This window comes from Triturus cristatus, chromosome 7, assembly GCF_964204655.1.
Source record: "Triturus cristatus chromosome 7, aTriCri1.1, whole genome shotgun sequence".
Taxonomy (NCBI): domain Eukaryota; kingdom Metazoa; phylum Chordata; class Amphibia; order Caudata; family Salamandridae; genus Triturus; species Triturus cristatus.
The window spans coordinates 631,272,553-631,291,693 of record NC_140590.1 but is presented as its reverse complement, the minus strand read 5'-3'; the positions used below and the strand labels follow the sequence as shown (position 1 = coordinate 631,291,693).

Here is a 19,141-nt window from a genome sequence, read left to right as displayed (position 1 = left end):
CCAGGCGCCGACCTATATTTTTTGTCGATCCTGGGGTTTATTACTCTTGCCCTGGTGGGTTCTTTGAAAATGTCCTTTGCTGGTTTGAGGACACCTTTCAACATGGGTAGAGTTTTGATATTCCTTTCTGAGGATGCGAAAGTATCCATTAGAAATTCGTCCTCGATTGTGTCAGAGTGGAGTTGCACACCATGATTGGCCGCAGCACGTTCAATGAGGGCGTTGAATGCGGCAGTGTCCTTTGTGGAAGACGTTTTCGCGCCATATAGCTGCGTGTCCTGTGTATCTATAGGTGCACCCGGGTCTACAGGGTCATCCCAAGCCTGGTCAGGGTCCTGTTGGCCTTCAGGGTCCATCTCTCTGGGGTAGGGGACGTTGTCACCCATGTAGTCCTCCAAAACGTCGGTTTCGGAGGGTGTCGGAGAGAAGGACTGTGGATTTGGGTAAGAGGTATGGAGACGTTCGTAAAGAACTGGTTCCGAATCCGCTGGCAGCTTTTTCTTTAGCGGGATCCGGTAGGAGTCCAAAGCTTGTTCGGAAGATATTCTCCGCTTGTGGAGCGTAATTCTGCCGGTGTCGGCATCAATGATGTGGGACGGTGACGTCTCCTTAGGAGAGCGTTCGGCAGGTGTGATCCTAGTTTGGGTGACACGTGTTCTTATTTCAAACAGTTTGGGCGCAGTGGATGGCGGCAGGCCAAAAGTGATGTGGGGTGGTGCTGGAGAAGCTTTTTGAGCTTTTTTCGGCTCGGAGCCTGACGTGTCCTGGAGGGCTGCCTTTTCTTTGATGCGTTGCAAGGACGCTGCAACTTGTCGCACCTGGAACGCCGACGGTTCTTTGGCGCCGAGCGGTTCTGTAGAGGCAGGCGTGGACTTCTTTGGGGCCACGAGGTCATCGAGTCGAGGAGAGGTAGTAGCTGTCGAAGGCGTCGATGATTGGGCCTTCGGTGCTGCTTTCGAAGTGGTGTGCGACGCAGCGGCCATTTTGACCTTTGTGGCCGGAGCAGATTGTTTAGGTGCCGGGGGCCGAGGCGGTTTGTCGGTACCGATGGCCTTTTTCCGTGTGTCGGCGCCGACGTCGGCTGCTGCGAGTTCGGCACCGAAGTCCCGTTTGGTGCGGTCGGTGCAGACGGGTTTGGCTGGCGTCGAAGGTGTAGTGGGCTTCGATCCGACCAGTGTCACTTTCAGTTTCGGTTTCTGTGGAACCGATACGACTTTCGGTTTCGAGGAAGGGAAACCAGTCGTTTTGGGTACTAATGGCTGTCGCTGAATGTCCGAGGCCGGGCCCGAAGAACTGCGGGATAGGTCTTGGGTAAGGCCCGAAGGCGATCCCTCGACCGGAGCCATAGACTGACGCACTGGGATATCCTCCGTCTGTACGGGTAGGCCTTGCTCGTCACCGGAGCTACTTTCTTCGGCCCCTAAGGCCTCATCGTAGTCTCCTACCTCGGTGTCGGCTTCATCCCTGTGAAAGAGTTGTTCTTCGATGTCTTCCGATCCGGAATCGTGTTCAGAAGCGGGGCTGGAGGGTAGGTTCTCCACGCCTTCCACATCTTCGTCCTCGGCGCTGAAGATGTTGGTCGGGGCCGGTGCCGCTTGCTGCGCTTCAAGTCTCGCTGCTCGTCGATTCCGGAGAGTCTTTTTGGATCGGAATCGGGCACAGGCCATACATGTGGATTCGTCGTGATCCGGTGAAAGGCATTTGTTGCACACCGGGTGGACGTCGACATGGGGATATTTCGCATTGCAAACAGGACACCGCTTGAATGGTGTCCTCGATTCCATCGTCGATGTGGGGTCGATGGTCGGATATGATGCGAAAAAGTTGTTTTTGAAGTCAGTAAACTAACAAGTAACTGTCGATACCGATCGGGAACAGTACCGACGCGAACTAAAGGCCTTTTGGCCTGAAAAAAGTTTTCCCTAACTTGAGTCAAGATAAGCACATCCGAACCCAATGGCGGAAAAAAACAATCTGAGGATGGAGAGGATGCCCATGCGCACTGTGGTCCAGGGGAGGAGTCACCTATCTCAGGATACTTCGAAGACTCTTCCAGGACAACAACGTGCAAACATCCGGACCCAACACTAGGCGGCGATCTATGCACAGATATGAATTCAGCAGCCCACATGCCTCGAACGTTTATCATCATTTTATTTTTGTCTTTTGCCTCTGCTGGCTTTCAGCAGGGAGCGCAATGATCTTCCGCCATAACGGAGGAGCCGACCCTGCACCTAAGTCAATCAATTATCCTGAAGGCACAGAAGCCCACACACTGAATTAAAAATAGTGCAGACATGCTGTGCAGTAGGAATAAACAGATAATATTTGTCCTCATACTGCTAGGGTTCCCACTATACTCACTAATATACCTAATCTCTTCCAAATGCGGTGTACAAGATTTACTTAAAAGTAAAAATAGATACATCTATAACAGAGGAAGAACAAGGAAAGACTGGAAAAACAGGAAGAAGAAGCCAGAACCTAAGTCCGTAGCTTGGGGAGTGTTCTGGTTTTCTTAATCTACATTTTTGAAAGAAGCTAACAAATAATCAAACCACTGCTGGATTAAAAGAGGAAGAAACTGAAGGTGATAAGTGCCTCGATAAAGTGGATGCTGTAATAATAAATTCTCAATCCATCCACTTCAAGAAAAGAATAAAAACAGTATTTCACTGAAAGGCAAGAGGGAGAGCGATCGAGACGCGTAGAATCGGAGAATAGCCAACTACACAACTATGCAGTGCTTAATATGCGAAAAAAAGAGCCGGGCCCTGGTGATGACACCACCACAGTTTGCAGCACACATTGCCGCTGCCAGTGACAGAATTTACAAAACTACTAACCATCATACTGGTACAAATGTGACAATTCAGACTGTTTGAGGCCCCCAAAGTTTCATGAATGGTGTGCATGGCAGGTATTCGTTATTTTAAATGTATACTGAATTCTGTACTGACTTGTGCCTTTGTTTTTCTGCTCATCTTTAAATAAGCAGCTGTTCTAAGTACCGGCAATTAAGTGCAGGTGCCGAGCAGCGGAAACCACCGGCTTAAATTAAGCACTGTAACCATGAGAAACCCTTCTGTAGACAAATGAAATTCCACAAATGTGCCAGCACTGAAAAGGGTTAAGCATATGACTATCTATGGATCAACTCAGCTGACAAATCCTACATATATGATTGTCTATAGGTATGACATTTAACTCATCTAGAGTTAGTGACACTGGTGGAGCTCCAGAAAAAGGAAACAAAGACTTGAGGAGGACTTGAACAGATTGTTAGCTGGTGAAAGCATAACATTATATTAAGCAGACATCTGCCTGATCATCCCTTCCAAATTCTTCACAAATAAACAAAAGCCCATTCAAGTGTGCCGTCCCATGACTCACAGACAAAACATGCTGTCAGTCACTTAGCAACCTAGATAGAAAATGTAGGTTTGCCACCTACATTTAGGCACCGCATTGTACCTGGCTTTTTTAACCTCTGTTTCTGCCCAAGAAAATGCATTAGATGATAATGCATGCCCCCAAGTTCATCAGTCATGCAGAAGCACTTATCAAATGTGATTATTAACTCCTCAGCGCCTAAAGTAATAAAATAAAATAACACATACGCTGATAAACGACAGATCATACTCAATGATGTGCCTAAAGCAGAGAGGGCTATGGGTCACTGGCGCTCATATTGAACTAACTTCTGGACTGGCTAGGAGGGAAACTGGGCCAGATCATATACGTACACGTGAACTCAGAAAACTGGGAAGGGAGACACATAGTGCGGATCAGATAAGTGTTTTATCAATGCTGGAGGCTCTCAGCAAGAAAAATAAATTGAAAAACAAAGGACAGCCTAACTATTGTCCTTCATTCCTGTTCATCATCTTTGGACCCTCACATGTGAACTGGATTGGTTGTCGATTTGCTGGAATTTATCTTGAGATCCCTTATCCCAGAAGACATAAGCTGGCCATTTTCTGAATCACTCCTTGGGCCATCAACCAAGGACTAACTGACGTGTGTAGTGAATATGTTTTTTTAAACAAAATACCCAATGCCCCAAAATACTCCCCTACTAAGAGGTTCCTCACAGTATGTGCACCCATCATTCACCCTCAATGCTCTGAAAGTATTATTTTTAAATTTATTTAAATTTTAAAGTAATAAGATGTGTACTTATTATCTATTGTGCACTGTTGTTTTTCTGATGTGCCACTGACCAATTCGAGTAGTTAAATAAAAGTACACAAGAGTGCATTCCACATACTCGAAAAAGCCACAAGTACTTTCCTTCACTTGGAGCATGTGGCTTAAGAGTTAATGCTACAATAGGAATTACATTAAAGCTATCAGCCCAGTCTTACAAATACCACTTACAATGGGTGAGAGGATATTTTACTCTTCATCATTGAATACCTGTTGAAATACTTTAACTCCTAAGGCTTTCTCCTCCTTTCTAGGCAAAAGAGTCCTAAAATGTAAAATGTGTATTCAAGTGTTGCCAACTTAAAGCATAGATACACAACCATTCCAGGCTTACAAAATCTCTGGTGATACACAACCATTCCAGGGTCACAACACCTCTGGTGTGTAAAACGGAACAGGGAATAGGAAACTGCATACTGGCAGTGATACTGATAGATGACCCAGTTCCATCCAGTCTGTGGAAAATAGAAACAGTCTGGTATGCAAGTGATGATCCCCACATGGTGCATGTATAAATAAATTTGAAGGTCCATGTCAAGAGGTTGAGCTACTTTAAGGACAACACAGAGGTAATTATATACATTTGAGCCCTTGACCATACAGTTAACTTAACTTGTGAGACAGGTAATGTAGGGAATGTGCAACGTACTTCCCAGCTGTATCAAGGTTTAGCAGGATGGGTGGGTGTGGCTATCCAGCATGCAAAGTAGATGTGCCTGCTAGGAGCTCCTGCCTGCCACGATGGGAATATCATCCTAAAAATAGCTTTCCCCTCAGGCGGGTTAGTAAAGATTCTGGTATCTTGCTAAGACCAACATGGAAGAACTGCTGCGCCGATAGATGCAGCAACACAGCAGAAACAGCCAACAGAGTATGCGAACCCCGGAACAAGGAGTGGCCATCATGGATACAGCCCTGGACCAAAGTTCAGGATGGACCGTGACAGTGCCTGGAGCAGAAACTGAGTATTTAAGGGCTCTCCACATGACAGCAACCTCGAGTGACTGCCTATTGAACCAGCCCCCAAAAAAAAAAAAGCAAATAGGAAATACAGCACCCTTTTTCGCCGCAACATTAGTATAGCACCATATGGAACCTTAAAGACACTGCATGGGTTAACAGCTCTTGAATATCCTCAGCCTTCTGTGGGAGAGGCTGCTAGGGGCTATATAATACCCACAGTAACCATTAGCTCTTTCGGGAAGCCTCAAACAGACACAGGACAAAGACGAAACCGCAACAGAGAGAAAGAAAACTGCCACGTGCTACCCCGGAAAGGAGGCAGAAATAGAGAAGGTGCTTCGCCAACAGAAATAGAGAAGGTGCTTCGCCAACTTGACCCATTAAAAGATCGGACAAGGCTCTCGCACAGGGAGACTTAAGATTGTGATATACAGATAAGAGGGGGAGAGGACAAGTCAGGCCCACAACAAACACCTGCCATAATGTGCGCAGTAAAAGGAGGAGATCACCAGGCATTAACGAAAGACAAGATACTTGTATGATTAACAGAGATGCAAAAAAAGTTCTTGGCAACGTTGGCATGACAGATGCAATCCTTAAAAGCCAGTACTGAAGGCACTGTAGCACACCTTCCAAAAGAAATTGGGTTATTGGGAGACAGCACCAATGAAAACGCTGTATCGCAGCTGCAAATAAAAATGTAAACGTTCTAGCATGGTCGGTTGCAGAGGAGAGGACCTGCAAAGGAAATGTGAGGAGCTGGAAAATAGATCATAACAAGATAACATAAGATTCTGACACACCAAGTGCATCCACTTTTTGTGCCACCCTGTTCACCCATATTCTATGTCAGAAGACTCCACCTGTGATAGGTAGATACTGGGAGAGCCTACACAGTTGGGCCACCAAAACAGGATTCGGGCTCACCTGCAAGAGATACAGAGGAAAATTGACCACCTCTGAACTAAAAAATTAAATCCTTAGCCAGGCAATGGGATGAATGCATTATGGAACTGTACCAGGATACATTGCAAGTTACTTTGGCAACGAAGAGACATGATGGAAATCATAAAAGAGCTTTGTAACCAATAAATCCATTAGAGATGGGAGTACCCTTTTGCTTTGGTTTACACTTTGAATAGAAAAATGAGATCAATAACAATAGGGGACGGTCATAGCTTGTTGGACATTCCTGAGAGGGGTGAGAAATCTGACCACTCTAACAACCGATCTTTCATGACAGATAGAAGCAAAAGATGGGAGAGGAAACGGAGAAGATTCAGATGGGGTGGAAAGGGGGGGGAATACCTCCACAAAATGAATACAAAGCCCTATAAGTCATAATGTGTATTAGGCCCAGGGTCTAGGTGGACATACCCACTAACATGAGAGGGTCAGGGGGCATCAACGCAACACTAATGGTAGGAACTGAGGCAGTAGAGTTTACATAAGGTCTCAGAGGATAACATTTTGAGTTCAGATGAACCTTACAGCACCTATCCTGATCAATGGTGTAAAGCCGTGGAGATTTCCACTCACCCAAAGGGATAAGGAAGGGGCATCCCTTACACCTTCTACGCTTTGCCATAGTGATAGAACCACTGACCCAGTTGAGAAGTCAGGACCCGGCAGTGGGGGCAATTGGGTGATACGGATTAGAAGATCCATCTCTTTGCTGACGATATACTACTGTGGCGGGCAAATCCAGTGGCATCTACAAGAGCAACATACGGTGCTAGAATCATATGGGAAAGTATCCAGATATAAAATAAATGCTGCAAAATCACCAATAAAACTGAGCAAGGGCGGAAACAGACAATTTTTTCTCTTCAGATTGGCAAAAAAAGCAGTCAGATATCCGGAGGTATATATTTCACCGACTTTACAGGAACTACACAAATTAAACTACATACAGCTATTAAAGGACATTTAAAATGACCTCACAAATAGGGACCACAATTCATCTCGTGGATAGAAAGGATGAATGTGTAGAAGATGAACATTCTTTCCAGATTGCTATACTTATTTCAGGCATTACCTATAAAAATCATCAAATCAGATACACAACAACTCCAAATAGACAGTGACAAATTAATTTGGGAAAAAAGTAAACCTGAATGGCCAGAAGAGTACTGTAGGGCCCAAAAGAGAGGGTGGGCCTAGGCCTCCTAGACATAAACACCTTTTATATAGCAACACAACTATGAAATGTGTTTGAGTGATCCCTTTGAGAGACAGAAAAACACTGATCCATGATGGGGAAGAATTTGATGGGAAGACCCTTGTAGGATATCCTGTGGCTCCCAAAGCAGGTAAGACCTAGGGCACCAATGTATCTGACATAATGAGACCAATGACGGAGGTATGGGACTTTGAGCACAAGATAAACTCTGATTTACTTCTCACTATAATCTGCTATTTAACTCCCCTTAGCCCACACCGGCACTGAACACCATGCAATATGCAGTATGGCGCCGGGGAGACTGCACAATGTTAAGGGATATCTAAGGGCAAAGAAATGAAATCTTTTACTAAGTTCAAAAGAGACTTTGGATATCCAGAGTCTGAGAGACTCTGATACTGTCATATGCAGCACTGGACACGACAGTCAGTGAATTAAACGGGAGCAACAGAAGAGCTGAAACACTTTAAAAAGGATTTCCAAAACTATGAATGCACCAAGGGCCTCATTTCGTACATTTACAAAATAATGACGGCCCTCCCTGGTAAACATAGATGGCCCTACATGTTGAAATGGGATCAATGTTGGGTACCTAAATAACCCATAACGAGTGGCATATATTAAAGCAAGACATAGCAAAGATGATGAGAAGCATACAGGGTAGGAGGCATGCTGTAAAATCATGTTGGATAGGTATAGGACCCTGCATGAATCAAAGTGTATGTTCCCTGCTACAGATTGAAGGTGTTGGGGAGATGGGAGGGCAAGAACAGCACTATCTATATGGTGGGCTTATCCCATTCTGAAGGTCTTTTTGAAAGAGATACTCAGCCACACAAGGGGAGTGACAGGTCTACGGGTGCCATAGGATGCCACTACAACAGTCTTGGGGGTCCGGCCAAGAAAATTGGTGAAACTCAGGAAAGGCGAATGGGCTGTAATACGGCACATGCTTTAGGCAGCCAAACAGGCGGTGGCCACACCTTGGAAACAGCCAAAAATCTCAGACACAACCATGTGGTCCTGCAGGATCTAGTCCTTGAATTGCTGTATCATGACCTGAGGGATGAGAAAGCGAAGTTTGAGGGGATCCTGAAACCAGTTATGGATTATTTTCAAGAACCCTTGGTAACCCTAAGATGCCTTAGAATTCTGAGGGTCCAGAGATTGAACTGGACTCAGGAGTAAGGGTGATGAGAATGCCCTTGGGGGAGGTGATGTGGCAGGTTGAGGGGAATGGGAAACTCATGGTCGACCTCTATCAAGGAACATGTTGTACGCTATGTAGAACCTTTGATATGGAATGTTGGGGCGAGTTTGTATTGTGGTAAGGGATGGGGTCAATTGATGGTTTCCCAACTTCTGGGTGGTTGTTAAGCTGCCCCACTAGTTAACTGCTAAACAACGTGCCAGCGACTGGCTTGCGTTTCCCTCGTTATTCGGCTGCCACAGGACACATCATGAGACCCTTCATCATCGAATGACATTCCCAAGTGGTGGGAAGGGTTGGATAAGGAAATACATTTCTTTGGATTTTAGCACTGGTTTTTATTGAAATATATAGTGACAAAATAAAATAAAATGTTTTTTTTAAATGAAGCAGAATGATCCACTCTGCCAAGAATGCACCGCATACAATTCTGATCTGGGACCACATTTTGGAGCCACTTACCATGCTGGTGCTTCTTTCTTCGATATTCCATGAAGCTGTCACTGTGCTGAGACAACTTATCTTCCTCTCTGAGTTCATCTAAGGTTCTATCTCCCAAAGCTTGCTTCAACATCTGTCAATATAAATGATATCCTTAGAAAATAGTCCAAGATACAAAAAAAAAAGTTGTAAAGCATAATGTACCCCCAAAATAGATAATGAATTTATTACAAAATAACAGATCTCAGCTAGTATAAATCCTTTTTTCCACACCATTTGTTATGTACACATAGGGACTATTATGTATTTTAGAACCTCTCAAAATATCCATCTAGCCACTAGCTGCCTCTTAACCTGCAAAGAACCAGGTTTAAATGTTATGCTTTAAAAATCCACACAAAGAAATGCACCTCTTCTTTATATATATTCCAATTTTTTTGGATGCATGCCCATTTAAATAATGTAACCACAATTAACAGATTGAGGGCTGAGCATCAAAGAAAATAGTAAATATAAAAAGGGCCATATTCTAATGTGCAAATTTATGTAACTGAGGTGTGTACTGACCACATTCAGACCACAACACTCCTATGTAGGTTGTTATGGTTTAACAGGCAATGCTTTGAATATATTTCCAGCTAAACTTATAATTGTATTATGCAATGCATTTAATCAGTTTATATTTTACCTACAATCAGGCTGGTTTTAGCTGTAGAAAACGATGCTTTGTAGCATTCTAGGTCATACGATGTTCAATACACAAGTGTATGATTTCTATGTTTACTCAATGGTCTTATGGGAAGGGCTATTTATTTTGCATGTATTCTGGCACCAAACCAGATTGACAAAGGCTTCCTGAAAGCCGAATTGCGTCTCTCCTTACCTCTGGAATTGAGATCGACCTTGCAGAATAAAATAACGCTGAATCTTTAAACACCTAAGTCCGTGCCATTCTTCCATGGAGTTTCTTTGGGAGCTGGATTTTTTTGTTCATCTGATGCAGCGTGAGTGGTCGTCGTGCTTATCACAGAACACCAGTTATTTGAGGCTCTCCCTTCAGACCGGACAGTTTTGGAGGAGTACGGGAGTGCTATCGGGGGAGCCCCCAGTGGGGTAGCCAGGAAGCGGAATGAGGATGACTGCAGTGGGAGACCAGGGTCTCATAACGGAGCAGTTTTTGCAACTGCCAGCATGGGATACATGTTCTCTCCAGCAAGAAATGCCTTGCCCGAAAGATTGGCGCCTCCTGGTAACTGGGCACTGTAGACGTCTATGCGGTGAGGTTGTTTGGCAGCATCACTTTGTACATGGGTCCCCCTCAACCCCGAGTTTGTGCCATATTTTTATTGGATTTAATTCATGCTGTCGGTCACTATCAAATATATTGACATTTGCCTCTGCCCCGGCTACATGTGAATCTGATATTGATTCTGTAGCAGTTATCATTTCAGCATAACCAGTGACATTTGCCTAGCAGTATGATCATATGGTGATAATTGCCTGCTTCACTATTGACTATTTTGGGGCATTATGGGTATGGTAGTCCCGAGGGGTTTCACAGCATGTGCTTGCAATTTGACTTTGAGTTAGAACATTACTCTCAGACATGTACTTGGCCCCCAGGTGAAGCTTCAGTTTTCCGTTCCCGGTGCCGAATGATGTTTGAAGACAATTATTGTGTTATCAGTAGCACGGCAGGAACAGGATATATTTTGCAAAAGGTCACTCTGTGGCGGATATACCATTAGCTCAGGAGAGCTGAAACCGGGACATTGGCAGTTTTCAAGCTTGCTATAATCAGTGACATCTGGGAGCATCAATTTTAAAAGTACATTTTATATAATTTTGTAAATTTGGCAACACCGGATGAAGAGTTTGGCAGTGCAAATGTTAAAAGCCAGTTTCTCAATATGACGGATGCCTGTATAATTCACATGTGTATTTTGTTACCTAAATTGTTTGCTACACGATATTTCCAGCTAAACTTATAATTGTATTATGCAATGCATTTAATCAGTTTATATTTTACCTACAATCAGGCTGGTTTTAGCTGAAGAAGACGATGCTTTGTAGCATTCTGGGTCATATGCTGTTCGCATACACAAGAGTATGCTTTCTATGTTTACTCAATGGTCTTATGGGAAGGGCTATTTATTTTGCATGTATTCTGGCGCCAAATCAGATAAACAAAGGTTTCCTGAAAGCCGAAACGCATCTCTCCTTACCTCTGGGATTGAGGGCGACCTGGCAGAATAAAATAATGCTGAATCTTTAAACACCTCGAGTCCATGCCATTCTTCAATGGAGATTCTTTGGGAGCTGGATTTTTGTGTGTGTGTGTGTGTGTATATGTATGTATGTATGTATGTATGTATGAATATATATATATATATATATATATATATATATATATATAAAGTTCCACCGTACAAGAAAGTACTATACACACACATATATATATATACACACACACACACATATATATATATACATACACACACACATACATACACATACATATATGCATAACATACATACACATACATATATAGATATACATACATATATTTAAACAAGGCTGTATAACAAATTGCTGTATCATGAATTAGAAGCACAGCCAAATCACGTGTATTTACATTAATTGTTGTTATTTTTGTATTCTATACTGATTTAAGGTCCAATTGCATGTTTAAGATTGATTAACAAACCAGAAACTTTTCATTTTATTTAAATGGCTAAAAACAAAATAGAAAAAAAAGTTTAAAAAAATACTTTTTGCACGTCACTTTAAATATCAAAATGTTGCACTGTCACTTTAAGGTTTGAAGCTCTGAGAGCACGTATAAATGAACTTTGCAATGATGGCGACATTAGGTTTGACAAAGACCGCCGCTGCGGTTGAAACAGGTTACCTGTGTTTTATCAGCCAAAATGAAGTCGATTTTGAGTGAGCCAGAGCATGCTGGAGCCTGTTTTTTACTCACAAACAGGCATGTTGAGGACACATTATATATATATACCAATTGATGACAAAATTAAACAAAGAAAACAAAATAGTCATCAGAAACTCCGACAAAGGGGGAAACATTGTACTATGGCCAATTAATGATTATATGGAAGAAGCCTACTTGCAACTGAATGATGTGCAATGTTACCGTAGAAGTACTGTACTAAAGTATAAAGCCATGATAAATCAATTCCATTCTAAGTTATTGGCCCGGAAGAGTGTGGGGCTTTTGAGTATGGAAGAGTTCAAATATTTAAAAAAAGAACACCCAAAAACTCCATCTATGTACTTTATTCCTAAAGTTCATAAAAACATTCACAAGCCCCCCGGAAGACCAATAATAGCTGCCATCAATGGACCATTAGAGCACATGTCACGCTACATTGATTTTTTCCTCCAAGAACATGTGAAAAAATTGAAATCATTTGTGCAGGACATTGGGGATTTCATCAGGAAAATTGACAATATCCAATGGCAAGAAGGATATTTTCTCCTGGCCTTAGATGTATCCTCACTATACACGTGTATCAAAAACCAGGATGGTCTAAGGGCAGTTAACTATTTTTTGGCAAATAGACCATTATACTATGCACAGCATAACAAGTTGATAATGGACATGTTGGGTTTCTGTCTTGAGAATAATTACTTTATGTTCAAACATCAGATGTTCCAGCAAATTCAAGGCGTTGCTATGGGGGCCAGCTTCTCCCCCAGCTACGCTTGTCTTTTCATGGGCTGGTGGGAGGAGCTGGTCCTCATGAAAACGTATGAAGAGACATACAAAGAGAGTATCGTATGCTGGTTACGCTATATAGATGACCTATTCATTATATGGCAGGGAACCCAGGATAAAGCCATTGAATTTGTCAAATCGTTAAATATCAATGATGTAAATTTACAGTTCACCTCCAATATAAGCAACACTAGTATAACCTTCCTAGATGTTCAGGTCAACATAGCGAACAATTGCATGAACACTTCACTGCATCGTAAGGAAACGGCAGGTAACACTCTGTTACATGCTTCGAGTGCACATCCTCCGCACTTGATATATAGCATTCCGTATGGGGAAATGCTTCGAATTCGCAGAATATGTAGTGAGGATGGGGACTGTAACAATAAACAGCAAGAATGCAGACAGCGATTCCTTGACAGGGGTTATACAAATGCATCCATCCAGAGTGCGATTGACAAATCAAAAAGGCTTCTAAGACATGAGCTTATAAATAATGTGACAAAGAGAAAGGCCAAGGGAGAAACTCCAGTTGAGCCCACTAGACTTATCCTTACATATTCCAAGCAGGAACAACAGATAAGAACTATAATAAGAAGGAATTGGCCAATAGTTCATGATGACCCTATAATTGGTACATTTTTGCCCAAACAACCTGCCATTACATACAGAAGAGCGGCCACAATGGCAAAAGCTCTAGTAAAGAAAAACCCTGAGGAAAGTAAGAAAGTGGGTTGGCTGGTGGCTAGGAAAGGTTTTTTCAAATGCTCTGTCTGTAAAGCTTGTAACTATGCTTCAAACAGAACCACTTACCAGACAGCGTTCAATGGTACGACACGAGAAATCAAACATCATTTGACTTGTCGCACTGACTTTGCTATATATGTGTTACAGTGCTCCTGTAACTTATTGTATATAGGCAGCACCAAGTTACAAGTACACAAGCGCATATTGCAGCACATTAGAGCCATTACTAACAGCGACCCAACCTATCCTGTAGCAAGGCATTTCAAGACACAACATGACAATTTAAAACATCTTCAGTATTATGTCATTGATACGATACCTCCACTAGACAGAGGGGGAGATCGGGAACAAAAACTTAGGCGCCTTGAAACACGTTACATTTTAGAGCTAGACACCAAGAATACAGGAGGTCTTAATACTAGCGAGGATCTGTACACATACCTTGACTAGACATACTTTTATCAGCTGTATAATGGCATCTGGTTCCTTTCCTTCATTTCCTAATTACTGCCAGGGATGAATAGAATTCAATTGGATGATGGTATGATATGCTAGGATTGTATATTTATGTGGAAGAATATTTTAATATTGTATATACCAACATCCAAGTACAATAATTCTTCTTTTAACATGTTTTATATTGTATGCTTGTCACACCTTACTATCATTTTATGAATCATAACTCTCCTTTCATCAAAAATGTTCAATTGTCCTATGATTCAAGACCTTTTAATGAATTTATCTCTGCACAGACAATAATGATATGTTACAATGTTGGTATTTTACCTACTTTGTTAGGGGAGGTTTTTACAAACATATGTGGATGTTTTAAGAATTTATTTATTTATATTTATATATTTATGTATTTAATACATTTTATACAAGTATTTATGAAGGTCTGCTAGATCTAGGAATGTCTAGCAATTATCTAAGCCCCCACAACATATATTTGGTCTGTCCATGAGGTAAAAGTTGACATTATAATTGAGCATATGGCATATAGGTGACTTCGGTCGGCGATATATATTTCTTTAGAACTTATAGCTCAGACATTTTAGTCTGTGACACTAGATAGCATCCTTGTAGTTATTATATTTGCACATACTGGGAGGTTATATATTAACAACCAATCCCCTCGCACACTATTTTATTACTTTTTAAGCACTTACACTTTATGGAAATTTCAACACCGGTTCTCTTGCTAATTTCTTAAAATTTCTTTTTTTAATATTTAATGGATACACGGGTATAATCATTTTTTATCACATAGGTCCTATGCAAAACAATTAGTCAACAAACGGAAAACATAAAGGCTTTTGGCATTTAGGCCATTATTCTAACCTTTGAAGTGACTTGTTGGGTATAAAATATTGAAATATCATATCAACAGCAGTCATGACAATCAGGTCTTGTTACAATGAGAGGCATTTAGCGATAAAATAGCAATGCCTGATGTCTTTCTTTTAAATTACAGACTTGTAATTTTACAGTATGTTTTTTATGTTGATTGTATTGATTGTACCATGTGACCTTGCACTAGCACTTTAAAAATGAATGTCTCCCGTGTAAGCGCTGTCATGTGATCAAGGCAGAGAAGCTGCCGAAACGCGTCATGGTGGAGAGTGGCTTGTAAATAACATCTATCAAGCACCTATCTGGGTCCTATCTCGCTTTGTTCCAGCGGAGCGGTATGGAGTTATAGAGCGAGCAATCATTGATATATATATATATATATACACACACACACACACATACATACACATAAATATATACCTATATATGCAAGCATACACTTCAGTATGCCATTTTAGACTCCTATGAAATTAAACACACAAGTCAGAATTTGTCCATATATGGCAGTGGTAGATGGGAGTACTTGATAATGACAAACTGATGTTTCATGAGTGAAATGTAAATTTACAAAGAATAAAAAGGTGGTATTTTTGGGACTAAATCAGTGTATTTTAAAAATGGCACACTTATCTCTGGGAGAAATGAGTTTAACTACAATTAAAATCTCATATTTGATAGTAATAGTAAGATTATTTTCAGAAACAAACTTCGAGGTTTGGGGACAAAAATTATTGGTTCTTCCAAATATATTTACATCTCATAAAGGACTGATAATTCACTACAATATTGAACTGCAAAAATAATATGGGCAAGTCTTCGCACACAAAAATATTGTGCCTTTTTAGTATGTCTCATGTATTGTAACATACATCAACATTTTGGGTATACACATACCATATAAATCACATATATGTACACAATATAATGGTAACATAATACAATGTAATGTTAAAATACATACTATCTAATCATGCAACTAGCCCTAACCCCAGGACTGAACCTAGCCTTAGCCCAACGATAGTCCTAAACCCAATCATATACTTATTTGAATACTTTTCAGACATTATTGCAGATGATATCGTGACTCCTAACAGATTTGCCCACTTAATGTTGTGCCTAATATATTTTAGAAAATCCAACAAGGATTGGAGAGGCATCACTGAATTAATTTGCATTCCGATCCATGGTTTTTTGCTCAGCATGAATAGAAATAGGCCACCCACTTTGAAATCAATCTTGGTCCAGCTGGAATAGGAACAGTCACACTCTTATTTCTACTTCCTTGATGAGTTATAGCTTAATTCCTGTGGCATAGTGAACACAGGACCCAAGTCTGGGAATACCCGTCACATCTGAAAAAGGGTATAATGAACCCGAAATTCACAGTGTGAGTTGAGAGACATTCTTGTTTCACTGTAGCATCATCTTGGCGATGAACATGCGATCTCATCCACAACTGAGAAATACATGACTTATGCAAGAGTAGCATCCATGTATGGGTCTGAAATATTCAGATTCTTGAGCTGCACATGTTGGCTACTACTTACAATGTGTCTCTGATGACGATATTGAAGCACCAATGAGCACTTTCTCAATTCTACTGCATACTAAATTTTGTTTTGACAGTATCAAACCAAATATGGCCTAGTGAGGGAACTCGAACCCTGCAGAAAGGAGTTAACAGAAGTTTTGAGTATGAAAATAGCAAGTGACCTACCATGACTCTCAAACATTTGTCATATTCTGATGGGATAATTTTTCGCATAAGGGGTTGGTCCAACAGTAATCATGAGCAGTGCAGTTGCACCACTGAGAAAGGTGTATTGGCTCTCTGTAAGGGTGAAAAAATTACCGACCCCAAGAATGGCCAATTGAATATGCCCTACTCAATGAATAAATGCATTAAAAAGGATAAGGTACTTTGATTTACCTGGTCCAGCCATTGCCAGGACAAGCTATATTACATTTAGGCTAGGCACCCTATCAATGGATGTCTTCACCCAAAAGTGGAAAACTGAATGCTACCTTGAAATGTTGCTATTTCTTTCTGACTAACTTATTGCAGACAATAAAAGCTTTGGGCTGACCCTATGTTCAGAAATACAGGTATTAGCAGATATCAAGTGGATTGCTGGCATGCAAACTAGTCACTACCACTCCACTGCTTTTGGCACTGCCTAAATATTTAGCATAATCATAAGTGGACCGAGAGAATGCATCAAATTTCTCATGTGTATGGGTGTGTGTGTGTGTACATATGGAGTGCCACATACATTATTTAAAAAAGGAAACTACCTAGAGTTCTCTGCTTCCAAGTTTAGATGGAAAGCAGCTTTTTTTACATGGAGCAACCTACAACACCTCAACACACTGAATCTGCTCACCTCAAATATCTGTTTTCCTAGCAGAGTTTTTAAGCATAGGATTAGCACAGTGCCATGCACGCAGAGCTAGGAGGTGACAAAGCTTATAGCAATTTAATTTTAAAAAGTTCATTAAAAAAGTAATTCTAACATTCAAACACACCCCAAGGAAACATATAAACATCCAAGAAAAACAACAATAATTCCCAAGTAATACCTAATATAATACCAATGACCACTGGAAAATTTCTAATAAAAGTTATAATACAAGTGGTTGAATATTGGTCAAAAGAAAATGTAATAAAAAGATTATATTGGGGTGCATGTGTTCTTAGTGACAAGTCACAGGTGCCAATGCCTAATCGTGTCACTCCTATATATTCTGGCTTTCTTCAAGTTGGCTCTGAATATTTCTGGGCCATTCAATGATTTGGGTAGTGCTACCAAATATTGTATTCATATTATGGATTGTTTTCCCAAGTGGCCTGAAATAAAATGTGTGGACCATAATAATTCACGTATTGTAACTGAATTTCTTCAAGAAGTATTCCTAAGGGAAGGTTATCCAGAGGAATTAATCACAGACAATGGCACTCAATTGGTGTCCAATGAAATGTAGGAATTATTAAGTTCAGTACCTCTCTATCATCTGCGTAGTAATGGGTTAGTGGAGAGATTGAACCGTTCTCTCAAATACCAGTGAAATTGGTATTAATTAGTGTTCGGGTTGGAAACAGTTAATGATAAGTTATGGGGTAGAAGGGCAACATTGCACATTAGTACAGGAATCCCTTTACACCCAGTTGAGAGGAAGAACAGTTGGTTTCAAATTAAACAAAGAATGGACGGGCAGGAAATGTGTGAATGGTGATAAAGTGGAATGTGTGATTGATGTCAGATGGGCAGTTAAGATAAAGTATTGTGCAAAAGGAAAAAAGTGTCGATCACTTTACAATGAAGTGGGCTACTGGGTAAGAATTGAAAAAACAGGGCATGCTCAAAAGAGGCTTTTCACATTTCTCTGCCCCATTACAAGTTAATAAAAAGTCACGGACCATGATAGTAGTGGTGCTAGAGAATGCAAAAGTATGGAATAAGTCCTTTGTATCAGTCATTCCGGACTCAATGTCTGAGTATGTGTGTAAAGAGTTTGTTCTGAGCAACAGTGAATGGAATAAATCTTCTAAAGACAATCCGTCTGGTCAAGGTCCTTAAAAGACTAAGAGCAAACCTGTGCGACTTAAGGATTTTGTAATGTAGGAGATCTATGGTTCATAACAATAGTAGATCAGTGGCAGCGGCCAACTTCGGCGAGTGGAGAGGCGGGCATATGGGTGATGGATTGGTGGTTTTACAAAATGAAAACAGTTAAGTAAATAACCTACAAATTTACTTACCGTGGTTGCTGCTGCGGCGTCCTTACTCCGTCTACTTCCCTTGTAACTCCAGGGCCCCAGCTAACTCTCTTAACCAATCCTGGCGTTGCGGTCAGAGCAGCACCAGGATTAGTGGGAGCGGCCTCTATCAGTGCTCACAATAGAACTGGAGGTTTTTGCTTTCTCTAACCTAGCTGTCTTAAGACAGCTGGGTAAGAGAGGTTTGAAGTGTGCATGTGTGGCTTGCCGTTGAAAGACTGCCGGCGAAAGAGACAAGCACACTTCAAACAAGTGCAAAAGGCAGCCCTCTGCCCACAGTTCCTCCGTGCTGTTACCATTCAGCAACGACCCAGCCCGACACTCTGGTTCGGGACGGGGCGACAAAAAATAAAATGGTAATGAATTAACTTCATTACTATTTTATTTTTCCATCTCTGGGGGCATTTCAGTGGGGCAACGCTCCTCCGCTATAACGAAGGAGCCAGGAGCCGCCCCTGTAGTAGCTGCAATGTATTTCCTTTCACATCGTATAGTTTATACAGTAAAATGTTATTTCG

At 41.3% G+C, this 19,141-nt stretch overlaps 1 protein-coding gene across 2 annotated transcripts in view; it reads right to left on the bottom strand.

Moving 5' to 3' along the window:
- CEP95 (centrosomal protein 95) overlaps nt 1-19,141 on the bottom strand; it is a 717,939-nt gene that overhangs the window by 292,629 nt on the left and 406,169 nt on the right. For both annotated transcript variants that reach the window (XM_085617251.1, XM_085617252.1), the window contains exon 13: nt 9,027-9,138. In XM_085617251.1, coding sequence (XP_085473377.1) covers nt 9,027-9,138 — 112 coding nt within the window. The remainder of the gene's footprint in view (nt 1-9,026; nt 9,139-19,141) is intronic.